Here is a 23,201-nt window from a genome sequence, read left to right on the forward strand (position 1 = left end):
GTTTTATTTCATCTTTATTTTGACAGGAAGTCATGTTAAGACCAAGGTCTTTTTTTTTTTTTACAGATGAGCCCTGTAATTACCAAACTAGAAAACAAATGGTATATCTATCTGGATCTCTCTTTCTCTGTCTTTCGCTTATCAACGTCACTCACTCATCCCTTTCTGTTGAAGTAGATGGTATGATATAATCAACTCAGTAACACACATCCTGTCTAGGAGACCGCGTTACTGAGGAATAAGGTGTTTTACTAGGTTCATGAGAGAGAGAGAGAGAGAGAGAGAGAGAGAGAGAGAGAGAGAGAGAGAGAGAGAGAGAGAGAGAGAGAGAGAGAGAGAGAGAGAGAGAGAGAGAGAGAGAGAGAGAGAGAGAGAGAGAGAGAGAGAGCTGAAGTTTTTCCACCCTCCCCTCTAATTCTCTCGCTCTACCCTTCACTCTCTTTCTTTCTCTCTCCCCCCTCTCTCTCCCTCCCCCACCCCTCCTCTCTCTCCCTCCCCCATATCCCTCAACCCTCTCTCTCCCTCCCCCACATCCCTCTCCCCCCTCAACCCTCTCTCTCCCTCCCCCACATCCCTCTCCCCCCACATTCCTCTCCCCCTCAACCCTCTCTCTCTCCCTGCCCCAACCCTCTCTCTCCTTCCCCCCACATCTCTCTCTCTCTCTCCCCCCTCATCTCTCTCCCTCCAGGTGCATGCCCACATCATCAGCTATCTAAAGAAGGAAATGCCAACCTTCAGGAAGGACAAAATGAAGAAGAACCTGATCTACCAGCTTCCTGTCATCTTCTCCAAGATCCAGCTGCAGCACCATATCTCTGCTGGGGACTTCCCTGACTGCGCCAAGATGCAGGTCTGTTTAGATTGTTTCTATTCCGGTTTGAATGTCCGACGCTGAAGTCTGGTAGTTCATCTTTCTGTAATATTTGCCAGATGATCGGCTAACTAGTGTGCTGTGGTCTCTGTTTCCCATCCAGGAGCAACTGTTGATCCATGACTTCACTAAGTTCAAGCCCCTGAAGCCGTCCCTGATGGCCGCTCTGGACGAGCTGCTGGCGTCCGACATCGCCAAGCTCATGCCCCTGCTACGCCAGGAGGAGATTGACGCGGGGGTGCAACCAGGGGTGCAGGGGGGGGCCTTCCTGGGAACCCGCGCCGGGCCCTTCGTGGAGAACGACCCATTCGGAGAGGTGGAGAATGGAGGGGAGGAAGGCGAGGAAGAGGGCGAGATGGCCTGGGTAGTGACCAAGGACAAGCCCAAATACGACGAGATCTTCTACAACCTGGCGCCCAACGAGGGCAAGCTGAGTGGCACCAAGGCCAAGGACTGGATGGTGAGCACCCGGCTGCCAAACTCCGTCCTGGGGAGGATCTGGAAGCTGTCGGATGTGGACCGGGATGGCATGCTGGATGACGAGGAGTTTGCCCTGGCCAGCCACCTGATCGAGGTGAAGTTAGAGGGGCATGGTCTGCCCCCTGAACTGCCCGCCCGTCTGGTGCCCCCTTCCAAGCGCAGAATGAAAGGATCGGATATATAGAGACTATTACATCAACCCACCCTGTGGAGCTGACAGTATAGCCCTCTGACGGCTGACACACACGCTACTGCCCCCCCCCCCCACGTTGTCCTCTTGTCTCCTTGTCTTTATGTCTGTCAGCCCCTGGGTGCATCTTGATAGTCTAAGTTAAGCCCCTGGGTGTATCTCGATAGTCTAAGGTAGCTTCCTCTGGTCTTTTCATCTCTGGTCTTCGAGAGGGAGACAGGAAGAAAAGGCTTGACAGAGGCGCGGAGATGAGACTCGAACCTCCCTCCCGTTGTGATTTGTGGTCTGGAGTCCAGTGTGTCTCCAGTCTGGTTCCTTTCCCGTAGTGCAGATGAATGAAAGGAAAGGAGGAAGGGGAGATACTTTACGCTATTGAAATGCACCCCAATTTCGTCTTACTGGATCATGTGTTTAGCTGAGCTGAGGTCAAATAAAGCCCACGCTGCTCTACTCTATTATACTACATTATACTCTACTGCTCTACTATATTATACTCTATTATACTCTACTTCTCTACTCTATTATACTATATTATACTCTACTTCTCTACTCTATTATACTATATTATACTCTACTTCTCTACTCTATTATACTATATTATACTCTACTTCTCTACTCTATCATACTATATTATACTCTACTTCTCTACTCTATTATACTCTACTTCTCTACTCTATTATACTATATTATACTCTACTTCTCTACTCTATTATACTATATTATACTCTACTTCTCTACTCTATTATACTCTATTATACTCTACTTCTCTACTCTATTATACTCTATTATACTCTACTTCTCTAATCTATTATACTATATTGTATGCTACTGTACTATGCCGATCTACTCTACTACATTCTACTCTACTCTCCTTCACTCCACTCCACTCTACTCTATTCCACTACACTGTCCTACACTCCACTCTCCTTCACTCCACTCTACTCCACTACACTCTACTCTACTACACTCCTCTCCTTCACTCCACTCTACTACACTCCACTGCACTCTCCTACACTCTACTACACTCCACTCTACTCCACTCTACTCCACTCCACTCTACTCTACTCCACTCTCCTACACTCCACTCTACTACACTCCACTCTCCTTCACTCCACTACACTCTACTACACTCTACTCTACTACACCCTACTCTGCTCCACTCTAATCTACTACATTCTACTCCACTCCACTACTCCACTCTACTACACTCTACTATCCTACTACACTCTACTACACTACACTACACTATACCCCACTCTCCTACACTCTACTCTACTACACTACTCCACTCCACTCTACACTACATTACACTACACTCTACCACACTACTACACTCTACTCTACTACACTATTACACTCTACTCTACTACACTCTGCTCTACTACATTCTACTCGACTACACTCTGCTCTACTACATTCTACTCTACTACATTCTACTCTACTACATTCTACTCTACTACATTCTACTCTACTACATTCTACTCTACTACATTCTACTCTACTCCATTCTACTCTGCCACATCCTACTCTACTACATTCTACTCTACTACACTCCACTCCATTCTACTCTGCCACATTCTACTCTACTACATTCTACTATACTACACTCTACTAAATTATACTATACTCCACTCTACTAAATTCTACTATACTCCACTCCACTCTACTAAATTCCACTCCACTACATTCTACTCTACTACACTCCACTCTACTACATTCTACTACACTCCACTCTACTACATTCTACTCTACTCTACTCCACTCTACTACATTCTACTAAATTCTACTCTACTACATTCTACTCTACTACACTCCACTCTACTAAATTCTACTCTACTACACTCCACTCCACTACATTCTACTCTACTACACTCCACTCTACTAAATTCTACTCTAATACATTATACTCTACTACACTCCACTCTACTGAATTATACTCTACTACATTCTACTCTACTACACTCCACTCTACTGAATTCTACTCTACTACATTCTACTCTACTACACTCCACTCTACTACATTCTACTCTATTACACTCCACTACATTCTACTCTATTACACTCTACTAAATTCTACTCTACTCCACTCTACTCTGAACACTACTTTCTCCAAACTAGCAGAACTCCTTAACCACACATTATCTTTCTAGAAGTCTTGCATGTGTATATGTTATATTCTCACACAGATGTTGTTATGTCAGAAACGACATTACATTATTATAAATCCTCACTATTTCACATCTACTGTTTAACTCAACATTCTTTGGATGACTGGGTCCACAGTGGCATCACTGACTGACTAGTCTACTGTTAATTACACACTGATACGATTACCGGTATACATGTATCCGACTTACTCCGTACTATATTTGACTTGCTTTTACATGGAGCTATTTAGCAGGGAGTGTTTAAACAAATATAAACAGACTACTCATATACACACTAATATGAGTACACTAATCTACACATGTATTTGATAGACAGCTGGTGCTATTAGCAACAGTATGAAGCTTGTTTAGTCATCTCTCTGTCTGTCTGTAGGGGACTGGTCTAACCAGGGACATTACAGCATTTCTATAGTATAGTTTTACAGTAACGTGCCATTGTTTTACAGTAACGTGCCATTGTTTTACAGTAACGTGCCATTGTTTTACAGTAATGTGCCATTGTTTTACAGTAACATGCCATTGTTTTACAGTAACATGCCATTGTTTTACAGTAACGTGCCATCGTTTTAAGGTAATGTGCCATAGTTTTACAGTAATGTACCACAGTTTTACAGTAACTTGCCATTTTTCCTCGCATACTTTTTTCTTTCTCTCATGGCAAAAAAAGAATACATGTATTTTTTGATTCATTATATATATTTTTTTGCTGTTGATTTTTGTATGTACTGGACAAAGACCTGCCTTTGTTTGAAATGAATGTCACATGCTATGAGAACAGTGTTGTTCCCTAAAACAGTTTGGTTTGTTGATCTATTTTTACTGACTACTGTACACAGCTAGCTTCACCAACTGCTAACCATGTGTATTATTATAACTGCCTAATAAACGGTATGAACTGTGTTCTGATGACCTCCGATGACCTCTTGTTCAGAATGAAGAGGAGATGAAGTTGAATTCATCAGTGTTTAGAGAAAGGAAAAAGAGATCCAAGTCAATCTGTGGATTAAATAGTAGATTAGACAAGACTTTGACTAAGTGTGTAGCACGAGGCAAATATTTTTTTTCAATATCTGCCATGTGTGGAACAGTAGAATGTTAAGTGTTCTGGACACAAAACAGAATATGTATCTAGTCACATACAGAACATACCATATTTAGGCAACACAGTAAAAACTATATTTTATATTTCAAACAAGACATAGCAGTGGATGCAGGCTGATTCTCCTTTATAGCAACAGTATAATGTTCACTTGGTTCCTCAATGACAGTCAGATAAACAGTGAGTCACAGTGCTCCAGGCCAAAACCCCATACCACCATTTTCCAGTGGTACACTCACTCATTCTCTCCCGTTCTCCCTTAAACACAAACACGCCAAAAAAAAACGTATCCAAATCTCTCTCCAGCCTTCTAGTTCAAGCAGTTCCAGGTTTAACCAACCAACATACAGCACAGTAGATCATGAGGTATCATACTCTCTGTTTATACTCTGTTGAATTCTTTCTGGCGTAAGTGTCTCTAAAATGTGTGTTCGTGTGCGTGTGTGTAGTCTTTTAAGGTTTGCGGAGGGAGGGAGGCAGGGGGGGAGGGAGGGAGGGGTGGTCTGGTCTCCCTGCCTCTTTCACTCCTCCATGGAAAGAAATACAAATAAGAAACAGTCATTCCTTCCCCCGCTCTCTTTCCCTGTCTCCCCCGCTCTCTTTCCCTGTCTCCCCCTCTCTCCCCCCTCTCGTTATCTTTCCCTCTCTCTCCCCCATCTCGTTCTCTCTCTCTCTCTCTCTCTCTCTCTCTCTCTCTCTCTCTCTCTCTCTCTCTCTCTCTCTCCTAGTGTACAGTGTGACTCACATGCTAGGAATGTGGTGGGCTGGCCCTAGAACTATTAATATCAGCTTTCCTGGGGTCCGCTAAGTTTCCTTGGGCTGCAGCTCAGCCTCTAGACACTACCTTTATTATAGGCATTAACAACATCCCCCTATTTGGACTTTTCCCTAGGAACAAGATGTTTAGGCCGTACCCATGACTTGCTGTGTGTGTGTGTGTGTCTTGGATGGGTTCTGGTCTGCTGCTACTAATTTCCACCAGACAGTTTCAAATAGACAAGATATGTCCAAGCCCTGTAGGAAATCTCTTCTTTGAATAACACACTAACCTTTTCCCAGATTTCCTAATCAGATCAACGGGCAATTCTGCTGACAGAACAGTGTTGCCTTTCCAACACAACAATAATGTGGAGCAAATGTCTTGACATTTCCTCATGAGCTGTTTCAAAACGATTTAGTTGCTCAAAAACATTTTCCACACACACACACACACACACAAAAACATTCTACGTGGCATTCACATGGCGTCAAGACTACAGCATATGAGAACCATACAGAGTATGGAACACCCCCAGAGAACAGCCCACTAAACAGGGGTCTCCAACTACGTCATTGGGCGGATACATGGGGAAATCCTCACCAAGACGCCCCGTGAAGGATTAAAAGCATGGAAAGGACTTTGGATATATTTAACTTTGAATGAGCGCCATCTACTGGACATAAATATTTTTTGTAAAGATGTTTACTATTTTTCAGAAACACGACGATGTTACGTCGGCCTGTAGGAGGTATGAACGCACCATTTGCACTAGAATTCGAACGTAGAAGAAGAAGAAGTTATTTTTTGCAATAGCAGAGAGGAAGAGGCGAAGCAAGAGGGTTTACTCGGCCCAAAATCTGCCCAGGAAAATAAGATCACGAAGTGAGGAATTTTTGTATAGAGGTCAACGAGTGTCGAATTTGTTCAACAACTGTAATTGCTAATTTGCTACGCGAGGCGTATTTAACCGAATATACATTTCGTAATTGTTAGGTTGTTACAAATGCACTGATTGAAGTGGACGCACGTGGTATTTCGCCATCTATGAAAAAAATACTTTATATCGGAGTTGTAGCTGTTGTTGACACACAAGAATACATGTATTTGTTGATTCACCTTTTTTGTTGATTTTGTATGTACTAGACAAAGAACTGCTTTTGATTTAAATGAATGTCACATGCTATGAGAACAGTGTTGTTCCCTAAAACAGTTTGGTTTGTTTATCTTTGGTCAGTACAGGTGCATCAAAGCTGGGACCGAGAGACTGAAAAACAGCTTCTATTTCAAGGCCATCAGACTGTTAAACAGCCACCACTAACACTGAGTGGCTGCTGCCATACATGTAAAAAAATGTATCACTAGCCACTTTCAACAATGCCACTTAATATAATGTTTACATTCCCTACATTACTCATCTCATATGTATACACTGTACTCGATACCATCTACTGCATCTTGCCTATGCCGTTCTGTACCATCACTCATTCATATATATTTATGTACATATTCTTCATCCCTTTACACTTGTGTGTATAAGGTACCTGTTGTGAAATAGTTAGGTTAGATCACTCTTTGTGTGACGGATGTGAAACGGCTAGCTAGTTAGCGGTGGTGCACACTAAATAGCGTTTCAATCGGTGACGTCACTTGCTCTGAGACCTTGCTCTGCAAGGGCCGCGACTTTTGTGGAGCGATGGGTAACGATGCTTCGTGGGTGACTGTTGTTGATGTGTGCAGAGGGTCCCTGGTTCGCGCCCGGGTATGGGCGAGGGGACGGTCTAAAGTTATACTGTTACTGTATACTGTTATGTTTTTATTCGGGATAATGTGTATCCAAGTCCAAGGTGTTTCGGGGGTCAACAAATTGCATTTATACTTTCATCTGAACATCTTCATCGTTTTTTAAAAAAACAATCCGAAATAAACAGCACAACACTGAAGTGTCAATTTATGACTTAGCAACGGCTATGTGAGAATGTGTCGATCTTGACAATATTCAGACAAGAAAATAAAAATGTTCGGGCAAAGTATTTCCATTGTTCGAGTGGTCACTTGACTATCTTGTCAATATAATATATACTCTTTATCAACAGAGCTGTTTTACGACAGTCGCGTACCGTATTCAAAGCGTCCGGTGTCGTACATTTTGCAGAATCACCATGGCGTCTGTACTGAAAGAGACCGCGGGGCTATATGAAACATTGAAAACGGAATGGAACAAGAAAAATCCAAATCTGAACAAATGTGGAGACATTTTGAGCAAGCTCAAGGTAAAAAGCTATTACAATATTTAGTTTCTTCACCCTCGAACCTAAATTATACTGTATTTTGTCAATTAGCTAGTATTGCTAAGCTAACGTTAGCTAAGCTAACGTAACCAATTGTTTTTACAAAGATATCAACCGTCCGTTGCTATTTCTTTCTACAGATCTCGTTATTGGAGTTAAACTTCTTACCAACGACTGGAACTAAGCTCACCAAACAGCAGCTTATTTTAGCTCGTAAGTTACTAGTTATCACATCAAAATGCTAACTGGCAAACGTTCCTACCTTTTCTGGCCCCAGGAAATATAACTTATTATTTAGTGTCAAATGTGGTTTAAATATAGACTTTAAATATAATGTCAGTACATTTTTACCTTCATGTTAGTCTGTAAATGTTAAAATATGTTTGATAGTTAAAATCCTGTTCACCAATATGCTAGCTCAGGTCTTGTTCACTCAGAGCTATGGTCAATTTAGGCTCAACATTTACAACCCTGCTATGTTTATGCACGTAACAAATTGGAAAATGGACCCCAAATGTTTTAAGTGCCTGAGCTTGACCAGTATGCTGATGTGGAAGTCAAACATGTACTTTTTCTGATATATATATATTCATTCAAAAGTTGAGGTCCGAATAGCACCTTACAGTTGGAATGACCCAGCTAACCCATAGCCTCTTCTCTCAGTGAGACCTGTAACAGTGCATTTACACACAAAACGATGGGGGCTAAGAAACAACGGAGCCCCGTTCATTTTCAATTGAGGGAATTGGAGGGACCTTTGGGTAATGCGAGGGAGGGAAAGCAGCAGATTATGGATACACTAACAAGATGCATGTCTCTTGGACCTAGGAGTGGGAGTCGTTGTCCACAAAGCGGCACAGTTGGGCTGTCTAGCTCTCGTCTATCCATTCTTTGGATTGGTGGAAACATCTTATTATTGTAATCCTTTTCTGAATATTCGCTGTGGGTTGTTGACGTCAACCGCCTGTATTGAAAGGAGAGATACTACTAACCTCATGCTCTGAATATGCATAGCTATCTGGCGAGAACTCTTGATATAGTGTTTTTTTTTTTTAAGTGGCTGGGATGTCATGTCCTATCAGAACAAACTTAAATATTATGAAACGTCTATTAGAACAAATGAACCCCACGCAGCAAGTAAGCAATCTTTTTTTGTTAACCAAATTTGACACATTGACCTTATACAAAAATGCCTTGCTTGGTGGGCGAAACAATGAAAATACACCACCTGCTGGATGGAGACTGCTGAGTTGGGCCTCTTCTTCTCTGGGAAAGATTAACCGTATGTAAATATTCTGTGATATCACAAGGTTATTGACCAATCGAAGCTCAATGGAGCTTCCAGACCCTACCGGATTGGCTGTTTAATACCTAGCATTACCTAGCCTGCTTGCTAGCACCCACATGAGAGTGAAGTTGGAGTGGCCATCTGAATTATCATGTTACTTGGAAATGCACTAAAGTTACATATTGATCTCTCGTCGCCGAAGGTGACATCCCGTACCCCGAAAACATATTTACCAGCCCTCCTGGTTGATCTATTTCCCAGAAACTTTTCTCATCACAAAGGCAAATCTATAAATCTGGAATGCCTTACCAGTCATTTCGGGCTATACAATGTGTGAAAATGTATTTATATCCAACTTTTCCAGAGTTGACGGAATTCACATATTTCCCTAAAGGTGCATTGCCATCTTGGATCAGGCACTAATCTCCCATGGCAACCACAACAGAGTATAGGGACTAGGGAGTGAGCATCAGAAAATTGACCATAGTTCACACATTCTATAGCCTGAAACAGGTCAACCAGAGAGCTGGTAAATATGTTTTCTGGGTACAGGATGTGGTCTTAAGCGACGGGAACTGTACATGTCTCCCGGGGGCGACGAGGCTAACTACCTCATATTTTTGTTGTTATGTCTTCCTACACGCTTGTCAATATTAAGGACTTTCCGGAGTCATTGCTCAGAATCAGCAGAATAATTTCGGTGTGTGATAACTTATTAAGATATCAGGGTTTGATCATATATCAACTGGATGACAACAGTGGCTAACAGATTTGTCTACGTTGTTTCTCAGGTGATGTTCTGGAGATCGGGGCTCTGTGGGCTATCCTAAAGAAGGACATCCCTTCCTTTGAGAGATACATGGCCCAGCTCAAATGTTACTACTTTGATTACAAGTAATGTCACTTATTTTGTTTTCATGTTCAAAATAATACCTTAAATCTTTCTCAATATATTCCCAGAGCATCTCAACCTATGCTTGTTCAAACAACTAGATCAGTGTCTCACTTTCTCCCTCCGTCCAGGGATGAGTTGCCAGAGTCGGCCTACATGCACCAGCTACTGGGCCTGAATCTCCTCTTTCTGCTGTCCCAGAACCGCGTGTCAGAGTTCCACACAGAGCTGGAGAGGCTGACTGCTAAAGACATCCAGACCAACGTCTACATCCGCCACCCAGTCTCCTTAGAGCAGGTAACTGCTACTGCGTCAGGCCCTCGTTATCTCCCCCAAGAAGAGTCATATTCTGGCCTTCGTTGACCTAGTTAAATGTCTTCAGCAGGAATTCAAATTTTCACCTTACAGATGTCTTCTTCATTTGTTCTTTTCTCATTTCTATCTTTGTTTATCTTTGTGGAGCCATTTAACTTCCATGTGTAGAACTGACTTGTAGAATGTCTGTTTTGAATTGTTTGTTTAACTTCCTGTCAGTACCTGATGGAGGGAAGTTACAACAAGGTGTTTCTGGCCAAAGGTAACATCCCTGCTGAGAGCTACACCTTCTTCATAGACATTCTGCTAGACACCATCCGGTAAGAGACAGCATGACATTGGATGAATTAATATTTTTGCCTGGATTGGATGCGTCATCCTGGTGGTCCGGTCAATGACACTGTGTGTTCCTTCTCTGTTTCAGCGATGAGATTGCTGGGTGCATAGAGAAGGCTTATAAACAGATTCAGTTCAACGAAGCTACCAGAGTCCTTTTCTTCTCCTCCCCAAACAACATGACAGAGTATGCCAACAAGGTTAGTTCATGTCTGTTTTACTCTGTTCTGTGCCCTACTGAACACTAGCCTGGTCCAAGATCTGTTTGACGAAGGACCATAGGAGTTGGCTTTACAGCGCAAACAGATCTGGGACCAGGCTAACTGAACATGCTCCTGGATTTGACAGTATGGGCTATCCTTAGAACTTGAGTTTAGTCCCATCTCATCATATTAAAGTTGTCTGTGTTACAGCGGGGCTGGACCCAGAGCCTCTCGTCATATTAAAGTTGTCTGTGTTTACAGCGGGGCTGGACCCAGAGCCTCTCGTCATATTAAAGTTGTCTGTGTTTACAGCGGGGCTGGACCCAGAGCCCAGATGGCTACTACTCGTTCAGTAGCCAACAGCAGAGGACAGAGGAAGTCAACATCCCCTCCACCGAGCTGGCTACGCAGGTCATCGAATATGCACGTCAGCTGGAGATGATTGTGTAGAGAGAACGCCGTACTACAGAAGCTAGATATATTCATGACACAGACACATGCAAACATACAGTCCTCAAATGCTGACAGATTGTCAGACTGGTAGATTTTCCAACACTTTGTCATTCTGTACCACTCAACCTGCTTCTCACGGCGCCGATAAGAGACGAGGCAAGTTTATTATTATTTTTACATCCTAGTCTGACGGTGTGTTTTACGCATCGCAGTAAAATGTACTGAAATAAAGTCATCACTTCACATCTAAGGTCAGTCTGTTCAGTGGCTCCTTGTCCACCTTTTTTTAGGAGTTCCCCCGAGTTTAAAGATTGACGTGTTGGCACATTCTAATGTCCAAGTTTCTATTTACCCTGACTGCTTTGAGGAACGTTTTTGGAGAGTTTATGTCTAGGGAATAGGGTGTAATTTGCCATTTTCCTCTCAGTCCATTTACTAATTCATAGTGTGCTGTAGCATAGTGGCCAATACAGTGGTGGTCTTCCATATGTCTCTAAATGGTTGACGTCCTGCGTTATTACACCTGCTTATTTGGCTTCTCCTTGTCCTCTGAGGTATCATCTTCAAACTCTAGGGTTTTCAATGCCCTGGCCTCGTCTCCTGGCAACTGACAAAGAGAATTGCTGTAAAAGTATTTGTTTAATGTCTTGCTCCACCTCCTCAATGGTTTGTAATCTAATTGATCTGGAAAATACGAATGTTTGTTTCTGAAAGATTATCAACATTTTTGACATTTTTAAAATAATAAAATCTTTTTGTTCCTGACTTATGGTCTACAGTGTAATTTTAATAGGTGACTTAACATGACTACTGTACTACTCGGTATAAATATTTCCTCCAGTATTTGTGAATGAATGTGTGTTGTCACTAGCGAGTCTCTCCTCTCTCTCTCAGCGCTAGGGAGGTGGCTAGGGTTGCCGTGGTGACCCAGGGGGGCTCACACAGGTAGTTCCTCCTCACGTTCAACCTGATGGGGGAGAAGAGACAGGTTGTCTTTCTCCAACGGGGGGGGACTAGAAAGGATCAAGCTAGTATAGGAATAAAATAGGATATTTTCTTTCCTCTGTGACTTGGTGCCATAGCTTGACACATCAATAGTGTTATATCACACACTACACTCACAAGGGGAATGAGATATCAAATGACGGCGCCAACGCTGTGTAGTTTGATAGGTAGCGAGGCTAAGGTTGAAGTGTGTTAGTGTGACTCACCACTTGGTGACGTTGGGTGGCAGCGCTGCGTTAGTGGCACGGTGCTGGCAGCGGGCCTGGCGCAAGCAGGACTTATCCACCGTGAACGGGTGCCAGCAGCCTGATGGGTAGGGAGGGCACTTGGGAGACGGGGGAGAGGCTGGTGGGATATCCTCAATTTGTTCCACTTTCTTGGTATCCTTTGTCTTCACCTTTTCTGCCTTCCTGGACTGAGCCATCGCTTGTGTCCGTTTCTTCCTGGACTGGGCGGGAGGAGCCTTGGCTGGGGTGTCTGGCGTGGGTTTTGAGTCTGAGGCCTGGGGTAGCTGGGTAGTGGGTATGTCAGCAGCAGTAGGAGTTTTAGGTGTGAAAGGGTTGATGCCACTGTACCACTCCTCAAAGGCTGCGTTTACCTCTGTAGGATCATCCACCTCCCTCACCTTACCGCCAAGTGTTGTAGACATGCTGAAATTGGAGAAGTCTACCACACCTCTGCCATCAGGATAATGGAACTCATTACAATACTTCTGATACCTGTCCATCAGCTGTGTTGCCTCGGCAACCATGGGCTCTGTAAAGGAGGGCAACTGGGCATTAGATGCGTACCAGTTAGTGTAGTGTGTCCTGGTGAATCCTGATGCTTCCATGATGCCCTCCTGCAGCAGCTGTGGACTTTTGCCCTCTGTTGAGGGTGTGACCTCTGGCTGTTTCTTGCCCTCTGTTGAGGGTTTGACCTCTGGCTGTTTCTTGCCCTCTGAGGGTTTGACCTCTGGCTGTTTCTTGCCCTCTGTAGTGGGTCTGGCTTCTGGCTGTCCTCTTGAGGGCTTCTGTCCCTGCTTGATGGTGATAGGGCCTCGATATTGGCTTGGTCCTGGTGTGAGGGGTCGTGGTGGGGGTTGAACTGGAGCTCGATGTGAAGCTCTGGGTGGCTCTGTCGAGAGGTGGTTCTCTCTGCTGCCCTCTGCTGGCTGAGCCCTGTATCTGTCCTCTCTGCTGTCCTCTGCTGGCTGAGCCCTGGACCTGTCCTCTCTGCTGTCCTCTGCTGGCTGAGCCCTGGACCTGTCCTCTCTGCTGCCCTCTGCTGGCTGGGCCCTGGACCTGTCCTCTCTGCTGCCCTCTGCTGGCTGGGCCCTGGACATGTCCTCTCTGCTGTCCTCTGCTGGCTGAGCCCTGGACCTGTCCTCTCTGCTGTCCTCTGCTGGCTGAGCCCTGGACCTGTCCTCTGCTGGCTGAGCCCTGGACTTGTCCTCTCTCATCTGCTTCAGCCTCAGTCTGGCAGCCTGGGCACGTCCTCTCACAGAGTTGGGAGTGAAGGTGAGCTGGCTGCTGCTTCCTGTCCCCGCTGGTTTACCGGTGATGCTCGTGGTGCAACTGGTCGAGGTGCTACCAGCGCCCTGAGCCTCAGGGGCTGCTTTAGTCTGAGGTTGGGTTTTAGACCGTTTCTCTTTCTGTGTTTGTGCTGAAGGTGTGGTTGTCCCAAGAGAAAAGGACAAGTTGTTTGGGACAGATAAGGCAGCATTTGGGACGGGTGTTGCTAAAGTTCCAGGTGGTTTGTCTGGTTTGCTAGCAGGGTCTGGGTTGTTCTGTGGCTGGCATGCTGGCTGTATTGTCTGGGCAGTAGTGTTGAAGTTATAGTCTGATTTGGAGGTCTTGGCTTTCTGGGCCTTGGCCTCTCTGTGAGCAGGCTTGACTTTAGGCGTGGAAGTTTTGACAGCCTCGATGAAGGGGACTCCGTTCAGAGCTGCCCTGACTGACGCCTGCCTCAGTGGGCTGGGAGGGGGAGGCAGACTCTCCTGCTTCTTCACATACTCCATCCTGAGGAGGGAGAGGATTGGGGAACATGACAAGCTGACTGACGCCTATAAACAAACTACACCAAAAATGCACTTCTTGTAGTAGTAAAAAATATGTATTAAAACCACTTAACAGTGGTCTAAAGTACTTACGTAAAAAGTACTACTTAAGTAGTTTTTGTGGGTATCTGTAATTTACTATTTATATTTTTTGACTTCTTTTACTTCACTACATCCCTAAAGAAAATGATGTACTTTTTACTCCGTACATTTTCCTTCACACCCAAAAGTATTCGTTACATTTTTAATTCTTAGCAGGATGGGAAAAATGTGAAATTCCCGCACTTATCAAGAGAACATCCCTGGTCATCCCTACTGCCTCTGATCTGGTGGACTCACTAAACAGAGAACATCCCTGGTCATCCCTACTGCCTCTGATCTGGAGGAATCACTAAACAGAGAACATCCCTGGTCATCCCTACTGCCTCTGATCTGGTGGACTCACTAAACAGAGAACATCCCTGGTCATCCCTACTGCCTCTGATCTGGAGGACTCCCTAAACAGAGAACATCCCTGGTCATCCCTACTGCCTCTGATCTGGAGGACTCACTAAACAGAGAACATCACTGGTCATCCCTACTGCCTCTGATCTGGAGGACTCACTAAACAGAGAACATCCCTGGTCATCCCTACTGCCTCTGATCTGGAGGACTCCCTAAACAGAGAACATCCCTGGTCATCCCTACTGCCTCTGATCTGGAGGACTCACTAAACAGAGAACATCCCTGGTCATCCCTACTGCCTCTGATCTGGAGGACTCACTAAACAGAGAACATCCCTGGTCATCCCTACTGCCTCTGATCTGGAGGACTCACTAAACAGAGAACATCCCTGGTCATCCCTACTGCCTCTGATCTGGAGGACTCACTAAACAGAGAACATCCCTGGTCATCCCTACTGCCTCTGATCTGGAGGACTCACTAAACAGAGAACATCCCTGGTCATCCCTACTGCCTCTGATCTGGCGGACTCACTAAACAGAGAACATCACTGGTCATCCCTACTGCCTCTGATCTGGAGGACTCACTAAACAGAGAACATCCCTGGTCATCCCTACTGCCTCTGATCTGGCGGACTCACTAAACAGAGAACATCCCTGGTCATCCCTACTGCCTCTGATCTGGAGGACTCACTAAACAGAGAACATCACTGGTCATCCCTACTGCCTCTGATCTGGAGGACTCACTAAACAGAACATCCCTGGTCATCCCTACTGCCTCTGATCTGGAGGACTCACTAAACAGAGAACATCCCTGGTCATCCCTACCGCCTCTGATCTGGAGGACTCACTAAACAGAGAACATCCCTGGTCATCCCTACTGCCTCTGATCTGGCGGACTCACTAAACAGAGAACATCACTGGTCATCCCTACTGCCTCCGATCTGGAGGACTCACTAAACAGAGAACATCCCTGGTCATCCCTACTGCCTCTGATCTGGCGGACTCACTAAACACAAATGCTTAATTTGTCAATTATGTCTGAGTGTGCCCCTGGCTATCTGTAAATGTAAAAAGAAAACAAATTGTGCTGTGGTTTGCTTAATATAAGGAATATGAAATGATTTCTACTTTTACTTTTGAAACGTAAGTATATTTAAAACCAATTACTTTAAGACTTTCATTCAGGTAGTGTTTTACTGGGTGTCTTTCACTTGAGTCATTTTCTATGAAGGTATCTTTACTTTTGACAGATGGGTTCTTTTTACACCTGATTTTTTATCTTCGGTCTCGTGGTCAAATCACATAATGTACGAGGAATCTAAAACACAACCAAAAAGACAGACGGACAGACAGTCGGACAGAGGGACCGACAGACATATATTCAGACAGACGGACAGACAGATATTCAGAGAGACAGACGGAGGGTCAGACAGACAGATATTCAGATAGACAGAGGGACACACAGTGGGACCGACAGACAGACAGAGATATATTCAGAAAGACGGACGGAGGGTCAGACAGACGGAGGGACAGACAGACAGATATTCAGATAGACAGAGGGACAGACAGACGTATATTCAGAAAGACAGACAGACGAAGGGACAGACAGATATTCTGAAAGACAGACGGAGGGACACCTATGTGAGAATGCTATTCATTGACTACAGCTCAGCGTTCAACACCATAGTGCCCACAAAGCACATCACTAAGCTAAGGACCCTGGGACTTAATACCTCCCTCTGCGACTGGATCCTGGGCTTCCTGACGGGCCGCCCCCAGGTGGTAAGGGTAGGCAACAACACGTCTGCCACGCTGATCCTGAACAGGGAGGCCCCAGGGGTGCGTACTCAGTCCCCTCCTGTACTCCTTGTAGACCCACGAATGCGTGGCCAAACACAACTCCAACACCATCATTAAGTTTGCAAACGCCACTACAGTGGTTGGCTTGATTACCAACAATAACGAGACAGCCTACAGGGAGGAGGTGAGGGCCCCCGGAGTGTGGTGTCAGGAAAATAACCTCACACTCAACGTCAACAAAAAAAAGGAGATGATCGTGGACTTCAGAAAACAGCAGAGGGAATACCCCCTATCCACATCGTCGGGACAGTAGTGGAGAAGGTGGAAAGTTTTAAATTCCTCGGCGTACACATCACGGACAAACTAAAATGGTCCACCCACACAGACAGTGTGGCGCCTCTTCAACCTCAGGATGCTGAAGAAATTTGCCATGTCACCAAAAACACTCAAACTTTTACAGATGCATAATCGAGAGCATCGCCTGATACGGCAACTGCTCCGCCCACAACCGTAAGGCTCTCCAGAGGGTAGTGAGGTCTGCACAACACATCACCGGGGGCAAACTACCTGCCCTCCAGGACACCTACATCACCCGATGTCACAGGAAAGCCAAAAAGATCATCAAGGACAACAACCACCCGAGCCACGGCCTGTTCACCCCGCTATCATCCAGAAGGCGAGGTCGACCGATTAATTGGAATGGGCGATTTAATTAGGGCCTCTCATTACACTCCACGAGGAGCCTGCCTGTTACGCGAATGCAGTAAGCCAAGGTAAGTTGCTAGCTAGCATTAAACTTATCTTATAAAAAACAATCGATCATAATCACTAGTTAACTACACATGGTTGATGATATTACTAGCTTATCTAGAGTGTCCTGCGTTGCATATCATCGATGCGGTGCGTATTCGTGAAAAAGGACTGTCTTGCTCCAACGTGTACCTAACCATAAACATCAATGCCTTTCTTAAAATCAATACACAAGTATATATTTTTAAACCTGCATATTTAGTTAATATTGCCTGCTAACATGACTCGTTGCGAACTCTGTGAAGACTATTTCTTCCTAACAAAGACAGCCAACTTCGCCAAACGGGGGATGATTTAACAAAAGCTAATTTGCGAAAAAAAACAACCATAAACACCAATGCTTTAAAATGCCTTAAAATCAATGCACAGAAGTATATATTTTTAAACCTGCATATTTAGCGAAAAGAAATCCAGGTTAGCAGGCAATATTAACCAGATGAAATTGTGTCATTTCAGTGTATATGCAACAATTTGGGCCGCCTAATTTGCCAGAATTTTACGTAATTATGACATAACATTGAAGGTTGTACAATGTAACAGCAATATTTAGACTGATGGATGCCACCCGTTAGATAAAATACGGAACGGTTCCGTATTTCACTGAAAGAATAAACATCTTGTTTTCGAGATGATAGTTTCCGGATTCGACCATATTAATGACCAAAGGCTAGTATTTCTGTGTGTTATTATGTTATAATTAAGTCAATGATTTGATAGAGCAGTCTGACTGAGCGGTGGTAGGCACCAGCATTCTCGTAAGCATTCATTCAAACAGCACTTTCGTGCGTTTTGCCAGCAGCTCTTCACTGTGCTTCAAGCATTGAGCTGTTTATGACTTCAAGCCTATAAACTCCAGAGATGAGGCTGGTGTAACCGATGTGAAATGGCTAGCTAGTTAGCGGGGTGCGCGCTAATAGCGTTTCAAACGTCACTCGCTCTGAGACTTGGAGTGGTTGATCCCCTTGCTCTGCATGGGTAATGCTGCTTCGAGGGTGGCTGTTGTCGATGTGTTCCTGGTTCGAGCCCAGGTAGGGGCGAGGAGAGGGACGGAAGCTATACTGTTACACTGGCAATACTAAAGTGCCTATAAGATCATCCAATAGTCAAAGGTATATGAAATACAAATCGTATAGAAATAAATTGTCCAAAAATTCCTATAATAACTACAACCTAAAACTTCTTACCTGGGAATATTGAAGACTCCTGTTAAAAGGAACCACCAGCTTTCATATGTTCTCATGTTCTGAGCAAGGAACTTAAACGTTAGCTTTTTTACATGGCACATATTGCACTTTTACTTTCTTCTACAACACTTTGTTTTTGCATTATTTAAACCAAATTGAACGTTTCATTTTATTTGAGGCTAAATTTATTTTATTGATGTATTATATTAAGTTAAAATAAGTGTTCATTCAGTATGGTTGTAATTGTCATTATTACAAATATTAGTTTTTTAAATTGGCTGATTAATCGGTATCGGCTTTTTTTGGTTCTCCAATAATCGGTATCGGTATCAGCGTTGAAAAATCATAATCGGTCGAACTCTAGTACAGGTGCATCAAAGTGGGGACCGAGAGACTAAAAAACAGCTTCTATCTCAAGGCCATCAGACTGTTGAACAGCCATCACTAACATTGAGTGGCTGCTGCCAACATACTGACTCATCTTTAGCCACTTTAATAATTTAAAATTGGATGTAATAAATGTGTATAAGGTAGTTGTTGTGAAATTGTTAGGTTACTTGTTAGATATTACTGCATGGTCGGAACTAGAAGCACAAGCATTTCACTACACTCGCATTAACATCTGCTAACCATGTGTATGTGACCAATAAAATTTGATTTGATTTGAAGTTTGATGACGACATAACAGCCTGATCACTGACAACGATGAGACGGCCAATAGGGAGGAGGTCAGAGACCTGGCAGTGTGGTGCCAGGACAACAACCTCCCTCAACGTGATCCGACCGTAAGGCGCTACAGAGGGTAGTGCGTACAGCCCAGTACATCACTGGGGCCAAGCTTCCTGTCATCCAGGACCTCTATACCAGGCGGTGTCAGAGGAAGGCCCTAAAGATTGTCAAAGACTCCAGCCACCCTAGTCATAGATTGTTCTCTCTGCTATCGCACGGCAAGCGGTACCGGAATGCCAAGTCTAGGTCCAAAGGGCTCCTTAACAGCTTCTACCCCCAAGCCATAAGACTCCTGAACAGCTAATCAAATGGCCACCCGGGCTCTTTACATTGACCCCCTTTGTTTTTACACTGCTGCTACTCACTGTTTATTATCTATGTATAGTCACTTCACCCCTATCTACTGTACAAATTACCTCAACTAACCTTTACCCCCGCACATTGTACTGGTATCCCCTGTATATAGCCTCCACATTGACTCGGTACCGGTACCCCCTGTATATAGCCTCCACATTGACTCTGTACCGTAATACCCTGTATATAGCCTCCACATTGACTCGGTACTGGTACCCCCTGTATATAGCCTCCACATTGACTCGGTACTGGTACCCCCTGTATATAGCCTCCACATTGACTCTGTACCGTAACACCCTGTATATAGCCTCCACATTGACTCTGTACCGGTACCCCCTGTATATAGCCTCCACATTGACTCGGTACTGGTACCCCCTGTATATAGCCTCCACATTGACTCTGTACCAGTACCCCCTGTATATAGCCTCCACATTGACTCTGTACCGTAACACCCTGTATATAGCCTCCACATTGACTCTGTACCGGTACCCCCTGTATATAGCCTCCACATTGACTCGGTACTGGTACCCCCTGTATATAGCCTCCACATTGACTCTGTACTGGTACCCCTGTATATAGCCTCCACATTGACTCTGTCCTGGTACCCCTGTATATAGCCTCCACATTGACTCTGTACTGGTACCCCTGTATATAGCCTCCACATTGACTCTGTACCGGTACCCCCTGTATATAGCCTCCACATTGACTCGGTACTGGTACCCCTGTATATAGCCTCCACATTGACTCTGTACCGGTACCCCCTGTATATAGCCTCCACATTGACTCTGTACTGGTACCCCTGTATATAGCCTCCACATTGACTCTGTACCGGTACCCCCTGTATATAGCCTCCACATTGACTCTGTACTGGTACCCCTGTATATAGCCTCCACATTGACTCTGTACTGGTACCCCTGTATATAGCCTCCACATTGACTCTGTACTGGTACCCCTGTATATAGCCTCCACATTGACTCTGTACCGGTACCCCCTGTATATAGCCTCCACATTGACTCTGTACTGGTACCCCTGTATATAGCCTCCACATTGACTCTGTACTGGTACCCCTGTATATAGCCTCCACATTGACTCTGTACTGGTACCCCTGTATATAGCCTCCACATTGACTCTGTACTGGTACCCCTGTATATAGCCTCCACATTGACTCTGTCCTGGTACCCCTGTATATAGCCTCCACATTGACTCTGTACTGGTACCCCTGTATATAGCCTCCACATTGACTCTGTACTGGTACCCCCTGTATATAGCCTCCACATTGACTCTGTACCAGTACCCCCTGTATATAGCCTCCACATTGACTCTGTACCGTAACACCCTGTATATAGCCTCCACATTGACTCTGTACCGGTACCCCCTGTATATAGCCTCCACATTGACTCGGTACTGGTACCCCCTGTATATAGCCTCCACATTGACTCTGTACTGGTACCCCTGTATATAGCCTCCACATGGACTCTGTCCTGGTACCCCTGTATATAGCCTCCACATTGACTCTGTACTGGTACCCCTGTATATAGCCTCCACATTGACTCTGTACCGGTACCCCCTGTATATAGCCTCCACATTGACTCGGTACTGGTACCCCTGTATATAGCCTCCACATTGACTCTGTACCGGTACCCCCTGTATATAGCCTCCACATTGACTCTGTACTGGTACCCCTGTATATAGCCTCCACATTGACTCTGTACCGGTACCCCCTGTATATAGCCTCCACATTGACTCTGTACTGGTACCCCTGTATATAGCCTCCACATTGACTCTGTACTGGTACCCCTGTATATAGCCTCCACATTGACTCTGTACTGGTACCCCTGTATATAGCCTCCACATTGACTCTGTACCGGTACCCCCTGTATATAGCCTCCACATTGACTCTGTACTGGTACCCCTGTATATAGCCTCCACATTGACTCTGTACTGGTACCCCTGTATATAGCCTCCACATTGACTCTGTACTGGTACCCCTGTATATAGCCTCCACATTGACTCTGTACCGGTACCCCTGTATATAGCCTCCACATTGACTCTGTACTGGTACCCCTGTATATAGCCTCCACATTGACTCTGTACTGGTACCCCTGTATATAGCCTCCACATTGACTCTGTACTGGTACCCCTGTATATAGCATTATTGTTATATTATTGTTATTTTCTTGTTACTTTTACATTTTTTTTAAACTTTAGTATATTTAGTAAACATTTTCTTAACTCTATTTTCTTAACTGCATTGTTGGTTAATAAGTAAGCATTTCATACCTGCTGTATTTGGTGCATGTGACAAATAAAATTGATTTGACAGACAGACAGACAGACAGACAGACAGGTAGAGGGACAGGTAGAGGGACAGACAGACAGGTAGAGGGACAGACAGACCAGGGACTCACCTATGCTCAATCTTTTTCAGAATCTTTTTAGAGAGCACAAAGTTTGGAGGCACTTTGAGAGAACCAGTGGGTGTGGGTTTATTCTCAGTGCTGCTGATTGTGCCCTTGTTGTTGCCAGTGTCACCACTAGGGGTGCTGGTTTTCTTGTTCTCTGGAAGTCCATCCTTCCGTTCATGAAGAGTAATAGATGTTCCATCTGGTCTCCTGGATCTCCTCTGGGGTTTAGTAACAACCATTGGTGGTGATATAGGCAAAGACTTTCTATCCTCAAGGCTGCCACTTGTGCCCGTGCTCCCGCTTGTGCCCGTGTTCCCGCTTGTGCCCGTGCTCCCGCTTGTGCCCGTGCTGCCGCTTGTGCCCTTGATGCCGTTTGTGCCCGTGCTCCCGCTTGTGCCCGTGCTCCCGCTTGTGCCCGTGCTCCCGCTTGTGCCCGTGATGCCGCTTGTGCCCTTGATGCCGCTTGTGCCCGTGATGCCGCTTGTGCCCGTGATGCCCCTTGTGCCCGTGATGCCCCTTGTGCCCGTGCTGCCGATTGTGCCCGTGATGCCGCTTGTGCCCGTGCTCCCGCTTGTGCCCGTGCTGCCGCTTGTGCCCGTGCTCACCCTTGTGCCCGTGCTGCCGCTTGGGCCCGTGCTCCCCCTTGTGCCCGTGCTCCCGCTTGTGCCCGTGCTGCCGCTTGTGCCCGTGCTGCTGTGAGTGTCACCACAAACGGTTCTAAGTTTAGACTTCAGTTCATCAAGGGTAATACGTGTTCCATCGGGTTGACTAATCCTAATCAGTGCTGACCTTGCAGTGATATTTTGAGGAGGAGGATCTTGTTGGGTCTTGGCTGGGATGGTAGGTGTGGGCTGGGTCTTACCTGGGATGGTAGGTGTGGGCTGGGTCTTGACTGGGGCAGTGGGGGTGGGCTGGAACTTGGCTGGGGCAGTGGGGGTTGGCTGGGTCTTGGCTGGGGCAGTGGGGGTTGGCTGGGTCTTGGCTGGGGCAGTGGGGGTGGGCTGGGTCTTGGCTGGGGCAGTGGGGGTGACAGGGTTCTGAGGAGACCTAAGTGAAGCCTTTCTCATTGCTTTCACTGCCGCTAGTCTCT

At 45.3% G+C, this 23,201-nt stretch overlaps 3 protein-coding genes across 4 annotated transcripts in view; all 3 read left to right on the plus strand.

Annotated features, from left to right (window-relative positions):
• Nucleotides 1-2,027, plus strand: part of LOC139382395 (EH-domain containing 2b) — a 43,610-nt gene extending 41,583 nt beyond the window's left edge. Inside the window, exons 7-8 of the mRNA XM_071126406.1 lie at nt 689-850; nt 975-2,027. Coding sequence (XP_070982507.1) covers nt 689-850; nt 975-1,535 — 723 coding nt within the window. The 3' untranslated portion in view covers nt 1,536-2,027. The remainder of the gene's footprint in view (nt 1-688; nt 851-974) is intronic.
• On the plus strand, nt 1,790-4,609 carry LOC139382671 (uncharacterized). The gene is made up of 3 exons (XM_071126760.1): nt 1,790-1,824; nt 1,978-2,027; nt 2,292-4,609. Exons 1-3 carry the CDS (start codon nt 1,790-1,792, stop codon nt 3,179-3,181), a joined length of 975 nt encoding a protein of 324 aa, XP_070982861.1. The 3' UTR covers nt 3,182-4,609.
• A 3,050-nt stretch (nt 4,610-7,659) lies between these two features.
• On the plus strand, nt 7,660-12,108 carry LOC139382190 (proteasome 26S subunit, non-ATPase 8). Of its 2 annotated transcripts, none has more exons than XM_071126056.1 (7): nt 7,660-7,838; nt 7,997-8,069; nt 9,936-10,038; nt 10,168-10,333; nt 10,571-10,671; nt 10,776-10,887; nt 11,203-12,108. In XM_071126056.1, exons 1-7 carry the CDS (start codon nt 7,728-7,730, stop codon nt 11,338-11,340), a joined length of 804 nt encoding a protein of 267 aa, XP_070982157.1. In that variant the 5' UTR covers nt 7,660-7,727; the 3' UTR covers nt 11,341-12,108. The 2 variants fall into 2 exon arrangements, with proteins under 2 accessions (XP_070982157.1, XP_070982158.1); XM_071126057.1 differs by having other exon boundaries at nt 11,101-11,267.
• Nucleotides 12,109-23,201: the final 11,093 nt, after the last annotated feature.

This window comes from Oncorhynchus clarkii, chromosome 24 (assembly GCF_045791955.1).
Source record: "Oncorhynchus clarkii lewisi isolate Uvic-CL-2024 chromosome 24, UVic_Ocla_1.0, whole genome shotgun sequence".
Taxonomy (NCBI): Eukaryota; Metazoa; Chordata; class Actinopteri; order Salmoniformes; family Salmonidae; genus Oncorhynchus; species Oncorhynchus clarkii.

Coding starts and splice junctions, on each gene's coding strand:
- LOC139382671 (XM_071126760.1), top strand. CDS start 1,790: ATGAGACTCGAACCTCCCTCCCGTTGTGATTTGTG. Junction 1,825..1,977: donor CCCTCCCGTTGTGATTTGTG/GTCTGGAGTCCA, acceptor GGTCAAATAAAG/CCCACGCTGCTCTACTCTAT. Junction 2,028..2,291: donor TATACTCTACTGCTCTACTA/TATTATACTCTA, acceptor TCTATTATACTC/TATTATACTCTACTTCTCTA.
- LOC139382190 (XM_071126056.1), top strand. CDS start 7,728: ATGGCGTCTGTACTGAAAGAGACCGCGGGGCTATATGAAACATTGAAA. Junction 10,334..10,570: donor ACCCAGTCTCCTTAGAGCAG/GTAACTGCTACT, acceptor ACTTCCTGTCAG/TACCTGATGGAGGGAAGTTA. Junction 10,672..10,775: donor ATTCTGCTAGACACCATCCG/GTAAGAGACAGC, acceptor TCTCTGTTTCAG/CGATGAGATTGCTGGGTGCA.